We start from the raw sequence: 24,857 nt of genomic DNA, 5'->3' as shown, positions 1-24,857 counted from the left end.
CGTTAAATGGCATCTTCGAAATCTTCATCCTCATCCGAGTCCCCGTCCCCGTCCGCTTCTGTCTTTACCACAGAGTCACCAGGCTCAATCTTAACATGCGCCAGAGAGGTGCCGTTCTCGAATTTCACCCTCTTACTGTCTCTTCCGTCGGCACCAGCAAAACTAGCCGGCGTGTTGGCATCACTGCTCGGCCCACTCTCCTCGTCGAACTCCCTCTTGAGCCCGTTGGCAGGCTTCAGATCCATTGCAGTCGTCGGTGTGCCTACATTGCTCGCGCCCGCGACATCGACGTCTTCGAACTCCAGGTCCTCGTCTTCCTCCTCGTCTTCCTCCTTGGCACGCTTCTCCGCCTCAAGCCGCTCACGTTCCATCTCCGCCATGTACGCGGCGACTTCATCCTGCAGAATCGAGCTGGCCGTTGTAGTTACGACATGTGGCTTCTTGTCTTCGTCTTCGTCTTCCTCCTTTTTAGGCGTGACTCCGTCCGCCTCGGCCGTTTCCACCTTTACGCTTGTCGCAGCGCCGTTGACGGGACCAATTGCGCTGTTCGTGTGCCATGCCGGCAATTGATTCTGTTTGGCCAGTAACCTCTTCCTCTCTTCTTCACGCTCTGCTTCTTCTCGGGCCTGCTGCGCGCCACTCGTCAGATTGACCGCCAAGTTCTCGACCTTGACCATCTCCGGGCCCTTCTTCAGATTCTTGTTGTCCCGCTTAAGCTCTATGTATTGGCCTTGTTCCTTCCCACCCCGCTCTCGCGGTACGTCTTTCTTCCTGTCCCAGGCCGACTGGAAATCGTTTTCTGGAATGTCTTTTCGGTCGATCTTGAGCATCATGTCGTCGAACTTCTTGAGCTGGTCGTTCAGTCGTCGGATCTTCTCGTGGTTGCCTTTCTCTTCGGCCGCTCTTGGATTCTGTACCAATGTGGCGCCGCACCGGTCGCAGTAGAAACCTTCATCTCCGATCTTGTCTAGGATTTCTAGCTCTTCGTACTCGGCTTTGCAGCGCGGACAGCGCCAGTCTTTCCGCTTCGTCTCGTCTTGCTGGTACAGAGCTTCCACTTTCTTACGGAGTTTGGCAATACGATACTTGATGGCGTCGATCGCAGGATGAAAGGGACAGTAGTAGTATTCTCGGGGACTTCCGCGCTGAGACCCGACTCTGACTTCCATGCGAGAGTGTGTCTGAACGAGGCGGGCGACGCGCAGAGGGCCCATAATGCTGCGGATGTCTTTCGGCTGGGCGGAGAGAAGGACGGATAGATCATCCATTCCGAGGACTGAATGAAGCATGAGCGCATCGACGATCAGGATTTGCCTGGGCTGATTAAAGAAGGTGCGGACTGCGGTCCGGATGAGTGTTTTCGCTTCCTCCATCTTGTACGCTCTGAAATCAACGGATGATACGATGAGATAGGTGAAAAACTGTCTTCGGCGACCAGTAGAGCGACGAAAAGGCGTCAAAAGAATAGAGAGAGGATTTGAGATCCAGCTCAAGGGAAACAAGGATAAACGCTAGCCATGTCACCCTTCGACAAGCAGTGATGCTGTTGAAGGAAGAAACCGCGACTACGATGACGCGACTGGGGTGTGCCCGTGTGTAAGGTGCGGCAGAGAAGGTTGTCGACTGCGAGACTGGGCTGGAGGTGGAGGCCAAAGAAATCCGAGAGAAAAAGGTCCTCATGCAGCAGAATGGCGATGGAGATGCTTGGCGTCAGCCTTGTAGCCTTGTAGCCTTGTGGGATGCTTGTAGCTTTAAGGCTCGAAGGCCACTGGGCTATGGAGTTCGGATTTTGAACGTCTACCTGAACTCTTTACAACTAAAATTTCTGATTCGTCTCAGCCTGACTTAATCCGGCTCCTTCGCAAACATTTGTCTTCTGCACTGAGACATCCTCGTATTATTTGAAGTACTCTCCAGGCTAGCCAAAGTTCTAGACCTGGAGATATCCCTCCAGTTTTTCGCGGGAATCGGGCTGCTTGACATTAGAGGTTTGGAGGTAGGAAAAGTCCAGGTTGCATCCTGTCTCCTCTCAATCCCAGGTTCTTCCGCTCTCACACGATCTTGACTTTCAATGACGGGCACTGCCCCGTTCTCATCCACCTTTCGAGGTACGGCTTCAAGCCATGCTCCGTCCGCCTGACCAATTCTCTGACGCCCGGCCTCCGTTGAGGATCCAGCCGGAGGCAATCTTCCACCAGCGCCGCCAACTCGGAGCTGTACACTCTGCTCCTGAGCTCTTCGAACATGGAGTACCCGCCCCGCCGAAGCTCCGCCTCCATCTTTTCATGCCGATTGACTTGCTCGTCGAGTTCCTCGTTGTGCTGGTTCAGGTTCATCAACCCGTAAATGTTTGCACCGATTTGCCATATCACGTGGCTCATGCCGAAGGGTGCATTGGAAGGGCCCAGGATTGGGTAGCGCCAGTTTGAGCCGTAACGGCCAAAGTTGCGCTGTTCCTATCACAGAGGCAGAATTAGTATCTGTGCTTGTTGTATTGAGGTCGGCACGACAGCTCCCTTTCTAGCGAACCCAACGAGGGCATGGCCGAATGGAGTAGGTGAAGGTGTGACCGGGTGATAGCTAACTTACGGGTGGAAACCAGACAATCGTGCCACGGCCCCTCCATATTCGACTGTTATCGGGATCCTGCAAGTTCGTGCACGCGGCCATGCCCCAGTCTCCCACTTTTATGGCCGGGTATGTCATGAAACTTTTGTCGGCAGGTGCATCGCCCAACAAAACTGCACCAAGTGAGAGTCAGCCAAAGTACATCCAATCGAGTGTAAGGCCGGGACGGGGCGAGGCGTACCATTCTCATGCTTCAGATCCAAATGCAGCACGTAATGATCCCTTCCTGGCGGCGCGACGCGCTCGTCAAAGTGTACGGTGCGCATGTGATGTGCCGTTTTCGCGAAGTCGTGGAAAGCCTGCCATATGAAGGCTTCGGGGATACGTTCTCTAGCACGCACGACAGTGGTCAGCATGGAAAGGATTCCTGCCATGAGGACAAGCTGGTTGGAATGCGACGTACTCCCTTCCAGGATGTCTCCGATTGCCCTCTTTATAATTGCTGATCAAGCCATGCAGCGTCCCGTACCTGTAGTACTGGATGTAGTATCTCCACTTGTTTGCGGTGGAATGGTCCGACTCGAAGAGCTTCAAGCCTCGCAACCTTGTAACGTTGTCGCATCCTTGCTCGTACAATTCCAGCATTGTCCGCGCTTCCCAAGGTATGCTAATGCTCCCATGCCGGTCGATGTCGAGCTCTCTGTCGAAGTCAGCTTGTTTGATGGCCACGGTCTACACATAATTAGCAAAGAATCGGGAGGAAGCTGTATTCGCTAGTGGCCATACATCAATAGCACTTCCTCGGTTGTCGAACTTGGTCCATTTCCCGACCATCCCGAATGACCCACGGCCTAGCATGTCTGTACACTATTGCAGTTCATCAGCCTACATCCACCCACTAGAACTAGTACCGGGAAGCAAGCAAAGTCAGGAAAGCGAGACGCCATCGACTTTCGTTGTCAAGCTGTTTGATGATGTGTGCTATCAGGAAAGGAGAACAAACCTCCCAAAAATCATCCTCCCGAGTCCCAGGCGGCTCAATTCTGGGCTTTGACAAGGCAAAGTGTTCCGCCTTTCCATCGTACCATTCCTTCAATCTCCATCGGCGGACTCGTCGGTCGAGCTTGTCTCTATCCCGTGTCCAGTCGGCACGTTCGTATATGGGTCGACTTTCGATCGGGATCTTCTTTGGCGCCATTTGGGGGACTTTGTGCCTGGATTGGAAAATTCGTGCTTCCCTTGAGGATGTACGAGCCAAAGTCGTGATGTGAGTGGGCCGGGTCGACTGCCGCAGCGGTGTCAAGGCCAATTGCAGATGGTCAAGTTGTGAACCTATTGCCCAGCGAGCGAGATAGTATGGGCGAATGTGCACTTACGGTCATCAGCCAAGAAACGAAAGCAAGCACGAAGACCGCCTTGAGACTGAATGAGACGTGAGTATTCGGAAAGCAACAGCGACACCGCATGCGGCATCTTTGTTCCATCCTGGAGAAACGATGAATGGAGGACGCAGATTCGAATGAGGTTGAGACGAGCTCGACAAAGAAATACCGGGAACGGGTCTCTTTGTTGCTTTGGCATTGAAGCACGAACGCGAGTCATCATAGTCATTGGACGAGGTGATATGCGTCGAAGGAGGAGCACCAAATGCCCACCCATAGTCATTGTCAAGGAATATTATTTCTTTGTTTGGGATGACTTGGCTGCTGCTTGTCGACGCACGTACATGAAAGATTCAAGAAGGCGACCAGAAGTCCATCTCGGGCTTTGAGCACTCGTATTCCATCTTCCACAAGCTCGAGAGATAAAGGAAGACGGTTGTGGGGATGATGTAGAGGACAAGAAGAAAGAGAAAAGGACTTTGGCAACATCAATTTATAGTCAGACTCCACCTGATGTTGGTCGATGAAAATGAGTGACATTCTCCCAATTAGGAATTTTGAATTACCGTATAGAGTAGTATGACCCTCATTTCTCTCGATAGGCTGCTCGTACTCATAGCGACCCGGACACATCAAGCAAAGTCTCTGGCGTCGATCAAAGCCAGGCAAAAATTGACGGGTTTGCTCCATCTGCGAGCTGTACATTGCGTGCAGACAAGTACCATAGTATCATGAACGCGTTCAATTCAATCCTATCACAATTCAAGCAGCGGAGCAGCCTCCATGCATCACAGGGCTAATGTAGTGAACTGCACACTAATTGCCATATCAATATCGCCAGACTCCTTTCAATGCAACGTGAACCAATAAATTCACCATCAAATATCGCTATGCTTCATCAACTGACGTATGGCCGTCCAATCCTTCATCTTCCTGTACACTTCCCTCGTCTCATCACTCCTGGCTTCAATCCTCAAACAATGGCCGCTCTGAATTAAAATATGGCCTGGTCGACGGGTCCAAGGCCATCACAACCCATCGAACCCTGCCTCTTTTCACTTTTCTGTATTATCGTTTTGGCACTGTTGATGCTTCAAAGTAAAACATGCTTGCCGCTAAAATGCAAAAGGTTATTCAATGCTCGTAATCAATGTGAGCGGAAATGCTGATCGCCTGGTCTGTTGATTCCCATCTGAGCAGGACGTTGCTCAGTTCAATGAAACTCCTCGCGAATGGGGTGTCTTTCTCCATTCATGCTTGTAACTTGGAAAGAAGGGCGTCAAGTTCAGTCCAATTCGACTGAGTCGTAGCAAACTTTCGATGTTTGCGTGAAATAATGTGCTAGTTTGAGTCAGTCGTCAGATCATATAGTGTTGCAAGACGCTTCTTACCTCTTCAAAATCATCATACTTGTCGCGGCAATTCTCGCAGTAGCCTGGCTTAGGGTCTCTCTTGGCCGCCTTCTTTTTCCGACTAGCCTGGGCAGCTCGTTCGGCAGCGATGTCGTCTTCATGAGCGTCTTCTTCTTGAATTCCTCCCAATTTTTCTTGCGCCTTGCTCTTAGCTGCTCTTTGTGGCGCAGGAGCCCGAACGTTCTTGAGTGCACCAGCCAGGTCAGTCATCCTATGTGATGACGGTATAGATCCAACAGAAAGACTGCCAGTATGGGTTCGTTCCAACACCTGCCGTTTCAGTTGGTGGTGGACTTCTTTGCTTGTCCCGGCTTTGACGCCAGTGGCAGCCGTGGAAGAAATCATCTGTGATTGAATGGCAGAGGTCAGGTTGGACCTTTGTATCCCAGATGCTGCTGGCTCACGGGCCATGTGTAGCTGAGCAGGTCGAACGAACTCGAACTGTCTCTCTGGCATCGGGGGGAACGAAGGTTGCCGTTCGTGGGTCGAATGATGCGCTTTTTTATCCCTGGGGTCACAGTCCGGGTCTACAGGTGCGTTGGTCGTGTTGCGAACCGGCTGTAGAGCTTTACCTGGACTCGTACGACGTGGCGGAGGATCGAGGTTTGCTTGTCCGACTGCCATATGCGACCTTGTGCGCTGCACAGGTTGCTGTGGCTGTTGTTGCTGTTGCATACCAACCATCCTAGCTCTGGTCCGCTGCTCTTGTTCCAGTTCCCTCTTCATGGTTGGATCCTCCACAAAGGGACATTTTCCGATACTTGCAGACCGGAACTGGGGCCACTCTCCATCGGAGCGTCGGGCAACTCTAGGGTACTCCCTGACCATCGTGGGACGGTACTTCTCGTCCATGTCGTGAACGTAGATGAATGGGCCCTTGAAGGCGACCAGTGATAAGAATGGTTGTTCCCTCTCAGACGACGCTGCCAGTTTCTCATTCTTCAGCACTTGGCCCAAGTCTTCATGTTGGCTTCGATTTGCATGAGTGGTCCCCCGAGAGTGGTGAGTCAGACTGCCGACATCTCCAACTATCGAGCCCAGCACCCTTTGTAGCTTTTCTGCGGCCCATATTTTCATTCCCATCTCCTTGCCCCTTACTAGTATGTCCATATGGTTCATCCCATCACGTCTTCCATTCGTAGGCGCGTGTCCACGTGGGTTCTTTTCGAGCAGCGACGGATTGATGGTTTGAGGCTGGTCTTCGGTCGGAGAAGGCCCAGCAGTATCATTGTGCAGTGCCGACTCTGCTGGAATATGACGAGTAGTGACGATATGTGTGACTGCTTTGGAGAAAAACCTTTCTTCTTTCTACAGCGCCTGTCAGTTATCATCTTTCCCCGAGATTGACCAGAAAATACATACCGCTCCAAGACTCGTGATCTGTCGAAGGAAGCGTGCCCGTGCCTCCTCCGACGCTCCGTCAAAGTAGAAGCTGTAGGACGGGAAGAGTTTTCGATAATGTTTTTGCCAGGTGCGGATAGTGTCTTCCTTAGAGGTCGCCTCCACATTCTTGGTCACCCGTAGCCCTGCAGTCTTCTCACGAGCAGCTACCAGCTTTTTCTGGAAAGCAGTAGACCCCGATTCACCGTGCCCTCGTTCGAAGACGCGGCCCTCGGCCATAGTCGGGGCCGGCTGCCTCTGAGGCGTGGCGACGTTGTTATGGGCATCCCTGGAGCTTTTCTCGACCGCCAAACGTTTCTGTGGCGGTTCATTCTCTTGCTGAGAGATGTTGGCTAGACTTCTCGGTCGCTTGGAACCACTGTTGGTGAGAGGACGGTGGGGAGAATTTGTGGCGTTGGAAAGGCTTGCCAGAGGGACTCGGCGAGAGACATTGGCCATTTTTGCGAGGGGGTCATGGGGTGAGGGTGGTATGAATACAGCAGCTGCCATTCATAAGGATATTCCGAGCTTGTTGGCGGCTCGTCCAAGTGATGGTCGAGAATGGCAGGGAGGGGTATGCTGACAGAACCACGCGACGCGTGCTGCTGCTTTGACGACCGGAACAAAGACTAACAGTTGGACATGGCCGACGTGGTGGGAGGTCTGGAGTATAGATATGTGCAGACCGACCAGCACAAGCTTGAAGAAGACACAAGAGTCAGTAGCAGAAAAGAAAGAGGTGAACGAAGAGGTGAGCAAAAGCAGTCGTGTTGACGTTTGGCTGTTATTGGAGGAAGAGGTTTAGTTGGACTTTCTTGACCCAAGCTCGATTCTCGCTGGATCGCTTCCGCGCCTGGCAACCACAACCAAACACAATCAACACCAGCAACCCAAATTCACCGCCCCACAAGTGATCTCTTTCTCTTGGGCATTGTTGTTTGTTTGTGATAAAAGACGTATGTTTTCATTCCTTTATAATTACATATTAGCATCTACATGGTACTTATACAGTGCAAATGCCACCCAACACCGAGCTGACCTATGTGCCGGACTGTCCTGCTCCGAGGACACGGCGTGTTTGGCAACGTACAAGAGTGATCATCTGCAGTCAATGCAACTGTGTATGTCATGTCGGGTATCCATGTGTATAGTCCTGCTCTCAACCAGTACTCCCACCACTCGCTTATGCTTGTGTCTCTTGCTTCAGCCTCATATTCGGCTATGCCTCGTCGTCTCTGCGAGCTTCTCTCGATTTCTGACAAGGGCTGTTCCACCTGTATGTGGATTGAATCTTAGCTTTGGTCTCTCGCGACCGCATGGAGATCATCTTCCTCACTCGTCGTCTAGCTGATGATGTGCCTCGCACCAATCTTGCCCAACACCCCAGCTTCTTTTGGTTTCGGACTTCGGTCTCTGCCTTTCTTCCTGCTCAAGAAGCCAAGCATGCTGCCGCCTCCTTTCTCGTATTTGATGCCCGACTCGCCAGAGATCGCATCCGGATGCCCAGGGGGTGTCTGATCTGCTAGGTTCGACCAGCTCCCAGTTTCATCAAGTACCATCTGCACACCGCCACCTTTACTCGGCTGTCTTGTTGCAGCCATGGGTCTTTGTGGCGGTATTGGTCGACTGAAGGATTTTGAGGACGAAGCTGGCCGCGTGGATTGTGCATGGGGTAATGCTGCCTTGAGATCGTCTAATGGAGCAAAAGTGTCCTCCGTCTGAGGTGTCGGTAAGCTATTCGGCGATAATGGTGGAGATCCATCTGGCGAGGTGGGAACAGAATCTGCTTCGGGCTGGGTGGTGTCCAAGTGCTCATGCTCGTCTGGCACTGTGCCAGCAACTGCTGCTGAGGCGGGCCTGTCTGTGGTTAGCGTGCATTTATTATTTGCATCAAGATAAGCGTACACTTCATAACTCGCCAGGGTGTAATCGAATGGTTCGAACATTGTTTCAATCATGCGATGTAGCTCGTCTTCCCGGATCTCTCTGCTGGTTGCATCGTTGCGTAACTCGGCTCTCGGCTTTTGTTTTCTCGCGCGGGCTTCTAGGGGTGCTTCCTCCAGAAGCAATTCCTCAAGATCGTATGTGGCATCGAAATTGGTTTTCTCGCTGGAGGGCACAAAAATTGGCGGTATTTGCTTTCGTTCTAGGGCCTCAAAGTTGATAGGCTGAAAAAACGGATGTGAGGTGAAAGTGTCGAACCCAGTGGCTCCTATCCGTTTCCGTCGGTCTTTCTCGATCAAAGATGTCATCGCGGTGAGACATGGCATCGACACAGGTGGTTTGGTGACATAATAGCGTGGATTCGCCGCGGAGATCGTTTCGGCCAGGTCTTCATAGGTTTTGCCTTCAAAAGGTCTTTTTCCATAGACACACTCGTACATGGTCACTCCCAATGACCACCAATCCACTTCGCTGTAGTAACCCGAGCCCCTGAACACCTCCGGCGCCAGGTAGGCCAAAGTGCCTGACTTGCTGGTCAGTGGCTTACCGGGCTTGAAATCGGAAGCGACGTTGAAGTCTGCCAAGTGGACATGGCCTTCGGAGTCTAGTAGTACATTGTCGGGTTTGAGGTCTCGATGTACAATGCCTTGACCGTGAATATAGCGAAGGGCACATGCCAATTCTGCCATCCAGAAGCGGACGGCTTCTTCTGTGAATGCTTTGCGTTGGATGTGGAATCGAAGGTCGCCTCCATTCATCAGATCCACTACAAGATAAAGATACTCGACATCTTGGAAGCTGTAGCGAAGGTTGCACAAGAAGGGGTGGTTCAGATGTTCGAGCATGCGTCTTTCGCGAATGATGTTGCGAACACTTTCGGAGCGCACCACTAGTACGGTCAGAATCTATTAGTGACTCAAGAGCTGGCGGCTGTGATAGATACCTTCGTCCTTTCGAATATATTTGAGAGCAAATGTCAAGCCAGAATCTTTACGCTCAACGATACGAACCTTCCCAAATGCACCCTTGCCAACAACTCTCAAAAGACGAAAGTGGTTCAGATTGACTACACATTGTTGTTAGCCAGACTCTTGTGATGAAGCGGGGGCCGTGATCGAGCCATACCTTCGTCAGTCAAGACCACCGGTTTACCTTGGGAATTCCCCATTGGCGTGGATACGCGGCCAGTCGGTCTTTAGGGATACCACTTCTCCTTCCTCATGTACAACGACGTTGACATAGGTGCCGTCACCCAATGCGTTGTGAACTCTGGGTTTTTTCGTAGATGCCAGAGATGTATACCAGAGATGTTGAGTGTATGTGATGAGACGTTATGCGGGACCGGCGGAAAGCTGAGGTGGCGGTGAAGATGGATGTGGAGTTGAGAGATCGAATTCCAGGACTCCCACCAATTCGGATTTTTTATCGAGGCCACATGACAGACGACCGATGAGTGAATCGTCCAAGCGAGATCCTAAGGCCGGAATTCTGAAGGTAAGCGTGTAACAAGGTATATGGTGTTGATAGGCAAGTGGCCGTCACGGCAAGGGGTGAAATGTGATGGATGAAAAAGCAGTGCCGACGGTATGGAAATTCAAGCGAGGTTGTCTGCAACGGCCGAGGGGCGACTATCGATGGCTTGATACTTCGTACTTGTAGCCGGACTGTTGGTTCTGATATGGTAACAGGGGAAATGGGGTCTTAGTCTCCTACAGAATTCCGATCCTGAGGTTTCACAGACTTGGTGGAAGAAGAACAAGAGACTAAAAGGGAAGGGATGCGGTCAGGTCGGGTTAAGTTAAGACCAGCGCGCTCACTAACCGACGATTTCTCTTTGGCAGAGCGGAGGCTCACCAGGCAGGGGTGCAGGGGTTTCGAGGGGACGACCACGACGACTAGTTAGTTAAGTTTTAGTGGCATCAGTCCGGGCATAGCGGAAACAGGGATTGTCGTGGTTGGAGCTTGAAGAAAGAAGCCGTGCACTGACACTGGCTCGTGACTGACGGAACAATTTGGGAAGAAACATTGGAAGTTTGGCTGATGGTCTACATAGTAAAGTCTCAGTAGTTGTAAGTACGTTGTAACTCGGTACCGGGCATGTCTCTCGAGCCGCACTGTATCATAGTATTCCTTCTTCACTCGTCCCAGCTGCCTGGGAGCGCCTGGGTTGGATCGTACCTGTAGCCTGATGTATCCTGAAACCGCAGTTTCCAATGCCAGGCCCACGCCTCCCACGCCTAAACCCTTGTCCCGACACCTGCGTGGCATGCCTATCCTTATTGGGGCATTAGCTGGATTTTTCTCGAAGGACGCCTGGGGAGGTGATCGCCTTAGCCTCACTAGCCTAACACTACCCTTGCCGCAGCCCTGAGCACATGGCGTGGCCCACTCCGCTTGCCAGTAATCTCAACCGCCGAGCCTGGAATAAATTGTCCGATGCAGCCCTCGAACATGTTGGTTTCTCGCCTTTGCCTTGATCTGAGAACCGCCCATCCTGACGGCATGTCGACGAGCGCTTTCGGGGTTACAATTCCAACTGCTCATCTGCAACTCAACTCGACAACTCAGCTGAAATCGAGGCCTTTTCTGAAGCACAGATTGGCCACTTATCCATTGGTTCCCCAGTTGACACACCGTTGGACGTCTTAGCGGTCATTGGGGCCGAACACAGTTAGACCCTTTACAGCCTGGCAGCCACGTTTCATCGCCCGGGCTTGACCCCCTTTTCTTTGGCTCTCACTCGTTCGAAGCCTTGCACTTGCAGCGACCAGCCTGCATTGCTGATTACCCTTATTCGTGGACGACGACCGAGGTGCCCTGCCGCTTAGCCTTCTTGGCTCCCGGCTTCCTCGTCGGCATCTCGCATGGACAAAAGCGCGGTGTCCGAAGTCTTGGTGATCCTCTTGTCCATTGTACAGTACGAGTACGAGTACTCCTTAAGTGAAGGATTTGCCACCACATCGTTACAGTACCTGCAACACAAATCACCCTCAGACACAATCAGTTCGTCGCCCAGCCCGTCCGGGAACAGCGATAGAATGCTTTGGGCCTTGATAAAAGCAACTCGTCGAATTTCCCCGGAGTCTCGTCGCCATGGATTGATACTGGCTCTGTGAACCCGCTGCTGGACAAGCAGCGTTGTATTCATTGACCTTCCTCCAAACGAGCCTAATAGACTGCACCAAATTCAAATTCATTGATGGGCAGAGACTCGCCTGGACCAGGCCCGGTGAACAATGCAGATGGGTTGTCGTCCCGCCCTATGGATGACCCAGAACAACGGTTAGGGTCAACAAATTGGCCTGCGCCCTATGAACTGCCTTTTACAGACATTGACCTGATAGTTTTGTGGCTGCCACGTTTTCCCGCTATTCGCGCAGGCACAGTCAGTGATCCTGGTCCTACTCCATACCCGACCTGCATATGCATTTGTTAGCTCGAAATTTCGGAAAAGTCTTCTAGCCCGGCACAGTTTTCACTTTTCGAGCTCGTGTCCGCCGTGTGGTGGCAAAGCATGTCCGAGTTGGAAAAGCACGCTGGTGATGATGACTGCCACATGTTGTGGCTTCTGAGAAAGAGTAGAGGGACGGGACGTGGTAACCGAGGCGGCATATGGACCTGGGTGACCTGGGTCGAGGAAAATTTCCTGCTCCTATATAATATTGCAGAATCTTCACCATAGAATCAGTCAACACTCCACGCTCTAAATCTATCTACCTGACCTGAGTTGCACAGTATACTATACCCTACCATCAGTAGCAATATGCCGGTTGCGTGTTCTTCTCAGACCGGGAAGTTCCATTGCGCAAGGCGAGGTCTGTTCAAGCTCTTGTGCCACTGAAATTTTTCTGGCATGATTCTGGAATTTTGGGCCGCGCGGGGGCCCGTGTGTGCCAGGCGCCATGGGCCCATCATGGCCTTATTGTGAAGTAGCAGGCTGAAAGGAGTGTTTCGTCCGGAGTTGCTATTTCTACTCATGGATTGCCACGCGCACTGGACTGGTCCACGGCCACGGGTTCGAGTTCGGCTCGTGCTGCTGTCGCGATCTAACCCGCGGAAGATTTATCATACAACGATTATTATACAAATTTGACAGCTTCTCTACGGTTTTCGCTCATCTGCACGACGAAATGTAACGAACCCGTGAGTTATTTATCGCGAGGGTTTGTGCACTTTGGCACTCAACCTCGAGCTAGGTTGATGAGCTCGACCTTTCTCCCAATTTTGCTGGTCATGGGCCAACGTGGGAGATCCCTAGACCACTTCCAATCTGATTTTCCAACCAGCTACCTCCAATGGGCGTATGTTTCCTCGATCTGTCGATCTCCCCGGGTCGACCGAGAGGCAGGCACACATGGCTTGAGAGCGCTCAACGCCAGCAAGGTTTGGTGCTTTGGGCCTTTGGCCACCCAGTCTCTTTGCGACGCTTCGAGGCAGCGACTGCTGCCTACCGCATAGGCTTCTGCAACACTTCCTGGTCGTCTTGCTGAAATTTGCAGTGACGCTGCCTGTGCACCTTTGTTGGATGATTTAATATGGTTGACATATCATGGTCGCCCGCCTGATAAGGCTGGAGTGTTTTGAGGCTTGGAGGCTTAGGGGTTTCTGCTCTATGGCAGGCGGTGTTGAGACGGTTTCTCCAGGGACTTTTCAACCCTTCATTGCGGTCGAGTGGTGCATACAGCACAAGGGCATGCCGAGGACAGCCTTGACTCCAACATTTCTTGCAGAGTAGACGACAAGGTCTTGGAGTTTTCCTTGTATTGTTCGTGTAATGACATTCGCCGCCTGTGATGATCTCGCCAGAGGGTGAACTTGGTTGGAGATACCATGGAGCGGAGATCGCGTGCAGCTTTCCAATCCTCGTAGGTCAGCTCTTTCTGTGGCGGTTTGCTGTGGGGCAGTGGCTGCGAAGGTCTGGGTGCTAGAACAGCGGCCATGGCGTGTGTGGTAAGTGTTGGGTTGCTCGAGTTTCAGAGGTTGGAACGGGCTGGTGCTTGTTGTCGAGTCGATACAGAGGTTCTGTTGCGAGCTCATAGGGCTTGGAAGTGTAGTTGCATCCCCGTGCGTCTTCCCTGATTTTCCATCTATATATGGCCATCTCGGAAATCGACGATCGATCTATTGGTTTACGTATCGCACCACCATGGAATGATGCATTTCGATTGCATCGGCGGATATGGCGTCCGGTTGGTCACGGAAAGATATTGCCTTGACCATTGGGCGAATTAAGCATCGCTTGTGGCATGACATTATCAGATGGCGGCTCAGTATCTTGGTCTTTGGAGACGCCACAGGGGCAAGCAGGGGGTAAGGACGCCGATCATCAGAGGAAATCCATTCCGGGATGTCATAAATCTGGAGAGTTCTGCTGGTTAGAGGAGCGTGAATTCACGTGCACGGAACAACATTCCTGGCCGGGTGAATTGTGTCTCACTGTCCTGTCGTGCCTGGGGGAAAAGCGGCGCTTGTCACGATCGTGTTCTTGACGTTGATCGAAGAAGTCCTTGAAGTGTTAGATGAGTGGTCACGCGCATCCCACGTCCCATCAGCTTCTCTCTGTTTCTTACCCCCAGGTATGACTCGGTCACTCGGTCCTGGAGACTGTAATCGACGCCCATGACGAGGTCCAAGCCACAGGAATCCTCGCTTGGCTAAGTTTCCTACTTGTTGATTCGCTGGCAAAGGCTCGCTACTTCCCCTTTGCTTAAGCCTCTCTCAGACACGATTCGTCCAACTGTGTTACTCGGTACGATCGTTTTTGGTTGGTACCAAAGATGGCCGCTACCAACCACCCGACCTCTCGAACCAAAGTGGTCGTGCCTAGAAAGAACAAGGTCTTCTTGTAGCTCCTCGCAGGATGTACCTAGGGTATACAGTATGACGTGCGACCAGTATGATACGTGTACGATGTTGGCCTTCGCTCTTGCCCTCTTGCACACCCTCAAACAACTCGTGTTGGTCAATGACCTCATTGGCCTCCATGGGCCTCCACACCGGATGAAGCAGCCGGATCGAGTTGTGGTTGGTGCCAACATGCATGACTTCAGCGACCTGCCCACCTACTGCCTGTCCAAGTGCCAGCGCGTCTGGGGAGCTTCTTGGCTTGTCTTGAGGTCTTTGGGTCTTGAGGTCTTTGGGTCTTTGGGTCTTTGGGTCTTCCATCATCTTTATTTTTCTGTGGAGCTCAATGCACCGGTGCCATCCATTATCATCCCAGATCTGACCGAGTTTGCTAGCATCACTCGTGGCCGACCAGCCGGAAAGAACTTGAGAAAACTTCCCCCAAAGGATTTTGCTCCCATATTGTCTAGCACTGTCTAAGCACATGGAGTTGAGTTGCCTCTTTTTTGTGACGTTCAACCGTGGTCATGTCAAATAACCCTCTTCGAAATCTTGTCCCGGCCACTACAACAGACTCTTCAATGTCACCTCCCAGACCTGAACTCCAGAGCAGAAGGAAAACTAGCGTCGCCTGCTTCGCTTGTAAGAAACGGCGGACTCGAGTCGGTGATCCTATCGCCACATCTGTGTCGACTAGCTAACTCCTTAGTGTGATGAAGGATTGCCATGTGTCTCTTGCATATCGCACAACACCGAATGCGTCAAAGATGAAAACGATGACGGCCGCCGCCGCCTGGCAATGAAGCGCAAGATTAGTGCTCTTGAGAGCGATCGTCAACTCTTCGACGACTTGCTCACCGCGATCCGGACAGCCACACCGACTCAACTGGAGCCACTTCTCAAAGTCATACGCAATGGAGGTTCGAGACACAGTATCCGTGACTATCTCGAGTCTGAGTTCCGAGGAAGTCCTGATGCGATGCAATTGGATGGCGTCACTGGCCACTCGAACCACTCGAACCACTCGAACCACTCGAACCACGTGAGCCGGGCCATACGCCGCCCAATGCTTGGTCGGATTCAAGACGTCGTCAATCCTCCGAAGTCTGTACCCGCAAAACCTTGGACGACGGTCACGGATGATGATGACTTTGTCTCGCACCTCATCTCGCTGTGGTTTACTTGGGCGCATCCCTGGTGGCATTGGGTCGATGAGCAACTGTTCCTGGACGCCATGAGGTCGGCTGACAAAAGCAGTCTCGTATGCACACCCTACCTGGTGAACATGATTCTTGCCGACGCTTGTGTAAGTTCTGCCTGCGGTTGTATTATCTGATTGGACCTAACTATTACCCGATCCAGCTGCTGGATACGTTGACGGACGACGGGTCAGAGCCAAACGAGTGGATCCGAGAACAGTTCTATCAAGAGGCCAAAAAAGGCCTGGAAGCCGAGGAAGGTCGAGTGTCGCTGGCCTTGGTGGCAACGCTTGGTGTTCAGTGGACATAGTGAGTGGGCCAACCCACCTGCCCATCAACGGCATGCCAAACTTACCACTCCTAGTCTCAATACCAATGGTCAAGATTCGTTGGGCAACACTGTCCTATGCCAGCAAATTTTTCTTTCCAAAGACCTGAAAAAGTGGCGGCAAAAGATAAAACGGAATTCGAACCTCGCACCGGCATACCTCGACAGCATCAACAAATCTCTGGATAGACTCGAGTGGACGTTGTACTCTCTCAAATCATGCACCCTACTGGATTTCGAAAAGACCCAGCTCATGAAGCCGCCTTCCTGTCCGAAGCCGGAATCTCATCATGAAACGGAAGATTACGTCGGCTGGACTCCCTATCCGCAGCCGCATCCTCCGGTGGACTTCCATCCAGACTGCCATTATCTCAGCTTTGTGTCGATCATCGAAAAATCAGCAAGGGCCGAAGCATTGATGGCAAAGCAGGAGGAGACAACCTCCAAGGAGACCATGCAAGAACTGGCTGAACTATATACCGGCGTCCGGAATTGGCACAAAACATTACCTGAGTGCATGAACCTTGATGGGAGATCTCCACCGCACGTTATCGCCTTGCAGTTAGAAACCTGTCCCACCAATATCCAGAGATCATTGCTGACTATAGTCCTAGTGCTCTTCACAATTGGGTCGTTGTGATGATGTCCAAGCAATTGGCGGCGGTCGAGTCGGGAAACCGGTCACACCCGTCACTGATACGGACACAGCTTTCTAATGAACGACCCGAATGGAGAGAGACCGCGATATCCTCGTCGATCCGTATTGCCGACCTTTTTGAACAGATCCGGCTGGAGTGGGGCACTGACCACTTTCCGGTCATCATCATGCAACCCGTGGCCATTGCAGTATTTCCATTACTGGAGGGCCTCAACGAGAGACCGCAGTCACAAGAGGCCTTCTTCAAACTCTGTCTCACTATTCGCGCCGCCAGCCGAAGGTTCTCTGTGGGTAGGGGACTTTTACTTGCCGTCCTTCAGGCTGCACAAGAGAGAAACATCGAATTACCACAGAATTGCCGCGACTTCTTTGCCGACTTGCGGACCGGGAATTCATCTCAGGAGAAATCGGAGCTCACCGACAAGGGGTTGGATTATCTGCTCGACAAGTGGGAGGATCTAGATCTCGAGAATTCAGTGACGACTACGCCGTGAGATATATCGGAGGTGTTGAGGGTTGGAATGGTGGACTTTCCGCGTGAAACGGAAAGGCTTGTTGGGCTTTCACCATGAACAGGCTGATTCCAGCGATGCGGCATGGCTCCAATGGACCTTTGGTGTACAGGGCTTCGACGAGAGAACCGGACCACAGAAATATCCCAGGCTAGCGACCTAGCATGGAAGCAGAGAAGCATCTCCACCCCGTGCTGTGCCTCCAAGAACCTGATCAGACCTTTATGAGTCCGCAATCCCGAATACACCTCATTGGGCCGCCCTGCGTCACGCAGATGGTCCAAATTAATTGCGAGCTGGATATCCAGAGCAGGGCATAGCCAGAGATTTCCAGGGCCATGTATTTGGTTCACGGCTCCTGGTAAGCCTCGCGTTTGGTGATTGTCAACCATTGCAGTATAAGCCCGGACGCATCTCAGAGTCCCTCAGGCTCGTATCGGAGGATTCACTCACCAGTCCTCCCAAGCCCTGGAGATACAGCCTCTATTGATTCAGTGAAGTCCTAGTCCTGGGCGGCTCCTTCGAGAGATCATCCCCGCCCTGCCTTTGGTCTATGAGTAGCATTCCTACCCCAGAGCATATATGCATATCTCTTCTGTCGCATACGAAGGGTGGACCGGCAAAAACAGTTGCAGTGCCAGAGCACTGTACCTAGCAAAGATACAGGTCCTAGTAACGCTGATGCCGGTATAATAAAGGAATAGCCTCTTCACGGGCCAGACATTGACACGACACACAAAACATAGTCTGAAAGTAAAATCGCATTTCGACGGAGCCCTCTAGAAGAGTGCTTCGTACGCAGACAAACATAGGGGCATCTCAGTCGTCGCACCCTAGGTCAGCACCGTGTACGCCCGAGAGCCCCTGCTCTTACAAGTCCGATTCGTCAAACCAGAAGTCGCGTATTCCGACCAATTTGTAGACAGGATATCGCGGGTCCAGTGTGAGGCACGAGCAACAAAAAGCTCGCTATCATCATCACCATCACCATCACCATCTCCGTCCATAAATTTCATGATCCTTGTGCACCTTCTTTGTACCATCGCTCATTCTCTCCCTCTCCCTCACCCTCTCTCTGTCTCTGTCTCTTCCACTTCCACTCCCAGTCCCACTCCCCGCGCCATACCGAGCATTGCTTCCCATCATCGCCATGCCTTGACTCGTACTCGCACCTTGAGGCACTGACGCCGACCCGCCAGGTCTCGATCCAGAGGAATCAAGTAGTCCTGGGCCCGATCCAATATTTTGGACTTCAACAGGTTCTTCCCTCTCAGCATCTCGTCCAAACAATTTCAACATATCCTGCAACGTCAACTTCATCGCGCCCTTGCGTCCCTCGATCGCCGCATTCGCCAACTCACGCTTTTTCTCCTGCAACGCGAGGATTCTTTCCTCGACCGTGCCTTTGACCGTGAGTTTAAACACCTTGACATCGACAGTTTGATTCAGACGATGTACGCGGTCGATGGCTTGCTCCTCGACGAAGGGGTTCCAAAACGGCTCCAGTATCACAACTCTGCTCGCCGCAGTCAAGTTCAGTCCCAGACTGCCTGCGCGGAGTGAACACAGCAACACTCTTGTCGAAGGGTCCGTACGTAATGAGTGGAGACTCGCCTCGCGCGCGTCGTTACGCATCTTGCCATCGTAGCGGACGAATCTGATCCGGTTCTCCCGCAGGAACGGTTCGATCAAGTCCAGCATTGATGTGAAGAACGAGAAGACGATGTACTTGTGCTGATGTGCATCGGCTTTGAGAAGACCCAGGAGGCGTCGGATCTTGGTGGATTGCATTATGCCCGGTGCCTCAATGCCCTCATCTGACGTGGACTCTTCCTCATCGTTATCAAGGCTCGAGGCTTCGTCTTCTTCGTCCTCTTCATGAGCTGGGGTGACAGGATCATCCTCATCATCGATGTCTCGGATGACTCGCCGCGCCTCTTTGCGCTGCTTGCGAATGGCCTGTCGTTCTTTCTTTACTCGTTTCTCCTTCTTCGCCTTACTGTTCTGCTCGAGCTGCACATTCTGCTCCTCAAGATCGGCCTCGCATTCTGCACATCGAATTGCACCGTCGTGCGCTTCCTGCTTGGTCAACTCCATCTGGCACACATCGCACCGTTTCGACTCGACGCTCAATCCGCCCAGCATGTTAGCGATGCTGTCCATGTCATCCTCAACACTGGCCTTGCGACGGCTCGGCGTCTGAGATCCACTGGCACCGTCATTCTCGGTGCTCAAATCACTACCGGTGAGTTTCGGATGGTTACACGCCTGTCGCAATCTCATCAGGAGAACCAGCGCCGAGGCATAACTCATTTTGTTGCCAGCCATCATCATCTCAAGACTACGATCCGTACGTGACTCAAGCCGCTCATAGAACTTGCGCTCCTGCTCCGTGAACTCGGCTTCGACTTTCTCGACCGTCCGTTCGACAATCTTGAAGCCTGGCCCTTTCGTCGCCGTGCCCGACTTGTCATCCTTGCTTGGACCCTGCTGCTTCAAGATATCTTTTGTTCTCCGCTTCATAAAAGCCTTCAAATAGACTTGCAACCTTCTAAGCGCAAGACCACCCCGTCCTGAATTCATCGGTTTCGTGATACTTTCCCGCCACTGGTTCAGGTCGTCGTACGGCTTGATTCTTAGAAAATGTATCAGACTTTGCAATTCATCCAGGTTATTCTGCATCGGAGTGCCCGTAAGACACCATCTGTACTCTGCGTTCAGGGCGCATGCGGCTTTCGTGGCTTTAGCATTCCGGTTCTTGATACTGTGGGCCTCGTCAAGGATGATGCGGTACCAATGGACGCCGAAGCAGCCGACTTTCAGACTACCTTCAGATCCAGCATGTTCGGATGAGAGTGTTTGATACGTGGTAATCACGACATCGTACTTTCGGAGGTCTCTGTAGTTTTTCGTCCGGCCAGGGCCGTGGTGAACGCAGATATTCAACGCGTGATCCTTTTCTACGCGGTCTTTCATCTCACCTTCCCATTGTTTGATCAGGGCCAACGGGGCAACGACGAGAGTTCCTTTGCCGATACCTTCGGGCAATTTGCGCTTTGTCTTTTCGAGTTCCTCGGGGCTAGGCTTCGGGTTGGTTAGAACCAGGGCAATCGACTGGATGGTTTTGCCTAGACCCATGTCGTCTGCCAGAATGCCGCCCTTGGGAAGGACGCCTCTTGTTTTCTTGATGCCCGTCTCTTTGTCGCACATCCAGCTAACGCCTTCGATTTGGTGAGGGAGAAGTTTGACTTTCAGCCCAGGGATGGTGCCGTCGTCTTCTTCCTCTTCGTCTTCGTCGTCCCCAGTCTCTTTGTCGGCTTCGTCGGTTGCGACGGACATACCCTTTAATTTGTCGGACAACTCGTCAAGTTTGGTCTCCAGCTGCTTCTTTCTTCTGCGCGTCCGTGGTTTGTCCTCTTCATCCTCAAAAGCGCCTTCGAGTAAAGCTTTGATATTCTCGTTGGCCTTGCCCCAGTCCATATACGTTGAAGGATCAGCGGCTGCATATTGCTCTTCATGCCAGAGCGTGCTATTGGTCGCAAAACCTATCCGGTCCACGACGTTCTGAGGTATAAAGTAAGGATTGGCCGATTGCTGAGAAGAAAAAGTTGGAGGAGCGACGGGCTTGGGTTGCCATGTCGCTAAGTTCGCAGGCTTTGGGATCTCGTACACATCGTCAACGGAGAATCTAGCTTGGTATGAGGCGGTGTTATTTTGTTGAGGCAAGTTTGCAGGCTTGGGAATCTCGAACAGTTCGTCATCTGAAGGTCGTGGCCTTGACGCGCTCGATTGACTCGAGCCATTGTCAAAGTCTCTGAATGCTTGCAGCGGGTTTGCGACGCCGTGTGGCTTGTGTAATTCTGGTCTCTGCGAGGGCTTCTTCGATGCCACGAACAGGTTCGAGTATTTGTCTGGCTGACTACCCGTGGCCTGACGCGGGGCAGAGACATTCGCAGTCGGTCTCACCAGAGGTTGTGTTCTTGAGTATGGTTGTGGTGACGCACCTAACGCCGTAGGTTTGCCAAACTGAGGTTGCTCTAGAGTCGAATTCTGTAGGTTCGGATATAACTGTTGCGGACGAGTGGTGTCTGGCTGCTTGCCCTTCTCTTGAGGCTTTGCAGGAGGTGCTGTATTCCCCATGGAGGGCGAAAGTGGATTCCGAGGTGGGACTTGTTCTCGTACCATGTCGAAGGGGTAGGTGAAGTTGAAGAATTGAGCAGGGTTTATTGCTGCGCCAGGTTCGACATGTGCCTGATCCGAGCCAAATACCAATTTGGGAGTATACGCGCGCGGAAGAGGCTGTGGAAAGGGAGCTGGTGAGTAACGAGGTCCTGCAAGTGATGTCGCAGGACCCAGCGGTGAAACCGGGTGCGCGCTATCTGCGTTGGCAGGACAACCGCTGCAACCACTGTACACGGATGGCGTCGGGCTATGGGCTTGCGCGTTTGGCTGAGATGGGTGATTTCGAGTTCTCCGTTCGCTCGCGGCGTGCGCAGGAGGAGTGGTGGTGACGCTGCGCTTAAGAAGGTCTTGTAGAGTCAGGCTTCGCAAAGGATTCTCCTCTCTGGATGTCATCATTTTGTCAGCGCTTTGCGGTGCTCTGGGATAAGGGACGCTTTGACTTACCTGGTACTGCCTCTAAGGGCTGCAAAGAGGAAATCTGTGTGCGAAAGAAATCACATTAACCATGGTATTGGATCTCGACATAAACGGGCGGGTGTTGCTTATGATCTCATCGTCAACAACGCCTTCTCAGCCTTGTGGCACAGCCTTGCTATAGAGTCCTGGTGGGAAGTTTGGGGGCAGTTACGAAACACAGAGTATTGACAGAAGAGATGGACTTCTAGGATCTATAAGTGGGAAATTGTAGCCACGGTGTCGCCATTCGAGCTCCAGGAGCAGGAGAAGGCGAGCTGTAGGTTACGCTCTGCCAGTTCGCTACAATTCGGAGCTTTCTTGCCTCCAGATATGCACGGAGTAGTAGCAATCAATTCTGAATCCTCGATTCCAGCAATTTGCAGATTCTTCTTATCCAGCAGCAGCTCTAATAACACCCTCCCAGAACTTCTTCAATCCCAGCACATGGGCCCTGGTGGGCTGTGGACACGCACCATTTGCCATGACTCTCCTTTCCTCCTCCTGTCTGGCCATTTCTACTTCCCTTCCCCATCTCGCCTGGGCCCTCCGTTTCTCCAGACTTACAGGGTTGATTTTCTCCGCCCTCTCCAGCGCAAGTTTCTTCGCTGCGAACCTTCGTACGAGCGTCTTAACAGTATTCTTCTCTACTGCTTCCATTTCGTCTGCCTTCCGCTTTTGCGCCTGTAATGCCCGACCTTCGACCCATGCACGTAGACCGTCCTTCAAGCTCTCTCGTATGACTTTGCGCCGCGTGGCCACAATTGCGGGAGACACGTTTCGGCGGGCACACTCCTCGGGCATAATGTTCATAGATATTAGGCTGTTCATGCTCGGCCTGCGCTCGAGTTTGCGACCGAGTCCATCCATCAACCTTCGCCTCTGTACCGCTTGTTGGGACTGTATTAGTGCTGGAGAAACGAGGGACGAATAGGTGGTGCATGTGGATGGGAGAATTGCTCGCTCGACCAAGTCACGCGGACTCGGTCTGTGCTCGAGATTGTGGCTCAAGCGTATGCGGATCAGACTCTTGCTGATCTGGCGCGATAGCACATTGGTTCTGCTCAGCCAGATCCATGAGTTGGGCGGACTGATGGTGGACTTTAATGGTCGTCGCGCCAGTGCAATGGCGACCGTATAGGAGGCATGGTGCAGGCGTTCGAGGTGAAGCAAAGGGTCACAGGCCAGATCGCGTAATGCATGGCATGTGCGACTTAGTTGTAGTAGATCTGACGTATCGAGGAATGAGAGGATGCAGAGGAGGACCTCAGGAGGTAGGTGGTCAAGAGACTGGGACATGTCTGCGCACGCGGATCTACGGTGTGCCGTGGTGTTAGTATCGAAACGAGCTGTTGTCAATATCGGCTGCTTGCGGAGAGAACATGGACTCGAGGAACTCGATGTTTCAAGTATAGCACAGTGGGAGGGGTAAGGTGGTGGCCTTCGTGGGTGAAGGTCGCGTGGCTCGTGGCTGGGCTCATGAGACTATTGAAGACCGATGACGCACTTGGCCAGCAGACGTGGGATATAAGATATGGGTCATTGCTCTAACCAAACCACGCATTTGTGAAGCAGCACGAGGTGCACAGAATAATTTTTGCTGTTGAGACGAGTTCAAGTCAAGAACTATTTGAAGTACAGCAAATTCGTCCTGAAAGCCCGGACTACGGCTAGATACCATACCCTGCCGATTGCCATTCCTATCCATGGTGCTCCGAGCGCCCTACCAGTATATAGCCCAAATGTCGAGATAGCGCCGGTGCTGTAATGCCCCAAATTGACGGGGTCCCTCATACATCCTCCATGGCTCCAGCTGGCTCATCCTCACCATCACTATTGAAGTCTTCCACCTCGCTCAACTCCCCATCCGTCTCGTTCTCGTCTTCGTCGGCATCGGCATGGATGTTTGTGGCATACTGTGCGATATACTCTGTATCCAATCAGTCAACGCGCAAACCTAGCCTTGCTCAACCCTACCTTTCACTCTCGCATCGTAGCTTCTCGGTTCTCGCATGAGCAGGGCCGCTGCTTCTCCGTTGAGTGGGTCGGTAGGATTGGGATATCTCAGGAGTTGAGGAAGGAAAACTTCGAAGATGTTGATCATGTCGAACATGGGTGACCACGTCTGATTGATGACATCCAAGCATACTGATCCGGATCTGCAAAATATCCATCAGTCCCTACTTCTTGATACACTTTGTATTCCGACTAACCCCTCGTCGATATTCGGATGGAAGATCTTGTTAACAAAGCCAATGGAAGGCGACTTGTAGGGATATTGATCAGGTAACTCGACGTGGACTTTCCATTTTCCTTCTGCAAAGGGTGCTGTCGTCGGCGAGTCAGTCACGGTTCGTCTTGTCGTCTCGATCAGTGCATCATTTGTCATAGGAAATCATCATGCTCTTACTTTCGGATGGTCCTTTGAAGATGACGTAGAATTCCTGCATATTGTCGTTGACCAATGTCACTTCGTAGTCGCTCATCATGAGCTTCATCACATCCGTCTCTATCCTCCGCTTGGGACTACTCATGGTGAATGTTTTCTCTTGATGCTATTTGGGTGCAGCAGCCTCTGAGCGTGTTCGACTTGAGGGACTGAGTGATTTGGAAGCAGTCGAACTGCGAGCCAAGCAGAGACCGTCTTGAAGAGGGACAAGGCAGATATGATTGTTGGTGGCAACAGAATCGTCGGAAGAGATTGGGATTGGGTATCACGGGAGAGGATCGGATAAGCGGTTTGAACTCGGCTGTTTCTTTCTTCCCCGGAGCACTGTGACGGTATGTAGGGAAGGTGTGGTGGGTGAAGACGAGAGGTCAAGAACCTGAGTATTTGAAGAGTAGTTGACGAATTAGAAACAGTGTCAGTCTGTAAAGATGGTAGAACGAACGCAGGAAGTTAACGATGATTGATATGCAATGTTGGAGAACGGACGTGGGGTGTTCTTCTTGTCTTTTGTCTCTTGTCCTCGTTTCAGTGGCTGGCCTTTTAAAG

General features: G+C 52.1%; 10 protein-coding genes across 11 annotated transcripts; 2 read left to right on the top strand and 8 right to left on the bottom strand.

The window, feature by feature from the left end:
* Positions 1-2: 2 nt before the first annotated feature.
* PV05_10816 (uncharacterized protein) lies at positions 3-1,373 on the bottom strand (the record flags this gene model as incomplete). Its single annotated transcript, XM_013454235.1, has 1 exon — positions 3-1,373. One exon carries the CDS (start codon positions 1,371-1,373, stop codon positions 3-5), a length of 1,371 nt encoding a protein of 456 aa, XP_013309689.1.
* Positions 1,374-2,051: 678 nt separating this feature from the next.
* Positions 2,052-3,766, bottom strand: PV05_10815 (uncharacterized protein; the record flags this gene model as incomplete). The annotated part of the gene is made up of 6 exons (XM_013454234.1): positions 2,052-2,456; positions 2,590-2,741; positions 2,810-2,958; positions 3,032-3,300; positions 3,355-3,435; positions 3,572-3,766. The coding sequence occupies 6 exons, from the start codon at positions 3,764-3,766 to the stop codon at positions 2,052-2,054; spliced, it is 1,251 nt and encodes a 416-aa protein (XP_013309688.1).
* Positions 3,767-4,658: 892 nt separating this feature from the next.
* On the bottom strand, positions 4,659-7,512 carry PV05_10814 (uncharacterized protein). Its single transcript, XM_013454233.1, has 3 exons — positions 6,725-7,512; positions 5,342-6,670; positions 4,659-5,291 (listed from the first exon to the last, which is right to left on the bottom strand). The coding sequence occupies exons 1-3, from the start codon at positions 7,250-7,252 to the stop codon at positions 5,202-5,204; spliced, it is 1,947 nt and encodes a 648-aa protein (XP_013309687.1). The 5' UTR covers positions 7,253-7,512; the 3' UTR covers positions 4,659-5,201.
* Positions 7,513-7,698: 186 nt separating this feature from the next.
* On the bottom strand, positions 7,699-10,467 carry PV05_10813 (uncharacterized protein). The gene is made up of 4 exons (XM_013454232.1): positions 9,812-10,467; positions 9,630-9,752; positions 8,648-9,575; positions 7,699-8,599 (listed from the first exon to the last, which is right to left on the bottom strand). The coding sequence occupies exons 1-4, from the start codon at positions 9,852-9,854 to the stop codon at positions 8,086-8,088; spliced, it is 1,608 nt and encodes a 535-aa protein (XP_013309686.1). The 5' UTR covers positions 9,855-10,467; the 3' UTR covers positions 7,699-8,085.
* A 2,192-nt stretch (positions 10,468-12,659) lies between these two features.
* PV05_10812 (uncharacterized protein) lies at positions 12,660-14,072 on the bottom strand. The gene has a single exon (XM_013454231.1). It carries the CDS (start codon positions 13,721-13,723, stop codon positions 13,337-13,339), a length of 387 nt encoding a protein of 128 aa, XP_013309685.1. The 5' UTR covers positions 13,724-14,072; the 3' UTR covers positions 12,660-13,336.
* Positions 14,073-14,566: 494 nt separating this feature from the next.
* On the top strand, positions 14,567-15,010 carry PV05_10811 (uncharacterized protein; the record flags this gene model as incomplete). The annotated part of the gene is made up of 1 exon (XM_013454230.1): positions 14,567-15,010. One exon carries the CDS (start codon positions 14,567-14,569, stop codon positions 15,008-15,010), a length of 444 nt encoding a protein of 147 aa, XP_013309684.1.
* Positions 15,011-15,057: 47 nt separating this feature from the next.
* On the top strand, positions 15,058-18,010 carry PV05_10810 (uncharacterized protein; the record flags this gene model as incomplete). The annotated part of the gene is made up of 5 exons (XM_013454229.1): positions 15,058-15,192; positions 15,240-15,836; positions 15,893-16,038; positions 16,094-16,618; positions 16,672-18,010. The coding sequence occupies 5 exons, from the start codon at positions 15,058-15,060 to the stop codon at positions 17,207-17,209; spliced, it is 1,941 nt and encodes a 646-aa protein (XP_013309683.1). The 3' UTR covers positions 17,210-18,010.
* PV05_10809 (uncharacterized protein) lies at positions 17,919-21,927 on the bottom strand. Its single transcript, XM_013454228.1, has 2 exons — positions 21,854-21,927; positions 17,919-21,791 (listed from the first exon to the last, which is right to left on the bottom strand). The coding sequence occupies exon 2, from the start codon at positions 21,410-21,412 to the stop codon at positions 18,218-18,220; it is 3,195 nt and encodes a 1,064-aa protein (XP_013309682.1). The 5' UTR covers positions 21,413-21,791; positions 21,854-21,927; the 3' UTR covers positions 17,919-18,217.
* Positions 21,928-22,086: 159 nt separating this feature from the next.
* On the bottom strand, positions 22,087-23,272 carry PV05_10808 (uncharacterized protein). Its single transcript, XM_013454227.1, has one exon. The coding sequence runs from the start codon at positions 23,159-23,161 to the stop codon at positions 22,256-22,258; it is 906 nt and encodes a 301-aa protein (XP_013309681.1). The 5' UTR covers positions 23,162-23,272; the 3' UTR covers positions 22,087-22,255.
* Positions 23,273-23,442: 170 nt separating this feature from the next.
* Positions 23,443-24,852, bottom strand: PV05_10807. Of its 2 annotated transcripts, XM_013454226.1 has the most exons (4): positions 24,273-24,852; positions 24,076-24,190; positions 23,840-24,021; positions 23,443-23,792 (listed from the first exon to the last, which is right to left on the bottom strand). In XM_013454226.1, exons 1-4 carry the CDS (start codon positions 24,394-24,396, stop codon positions 23,653-23,655), a joined length of 561 nt encoding a protein of 186 aa, XP_013309680.1. In that variant the 5' UTR covers positions 24,397-24,852; the 3' UTR covers positions 23,443-23,652. The 2 variants fall into 2 exon arrangements, with proteins under 2 accessions (XP_013309680.1, XP_013309679.1); XM_013454225.1 differs by having other exon boundaries at positions 23,443-24,021.
* Between the last annotated feature and the right edge of the window lie 5 nt (positions 24,853-24,857).

Source organism: Exophiala xenobiotica, assembly GCF_000835505.1.
Source record: "Exophiala xenobiotica strain CBS 118157 unplaced genomic scaffold supercont1.7, whole genome shotgun sequence".
In the NCBI taxonomy this organism is placed as follows: domain Eukaryota; kingdom Fungi; phylum Ascomycota; class Eurotiomycetes; order Chaetothyriales; family Herpotrichiellaceae; genus Exophiala; species Exophiala xenobiotica.
The sequence above is the reverse complement of the archived record's forward strand: the minus strand, read 5'-3'. Positions and strand labels throughout refer to the sequence as shown.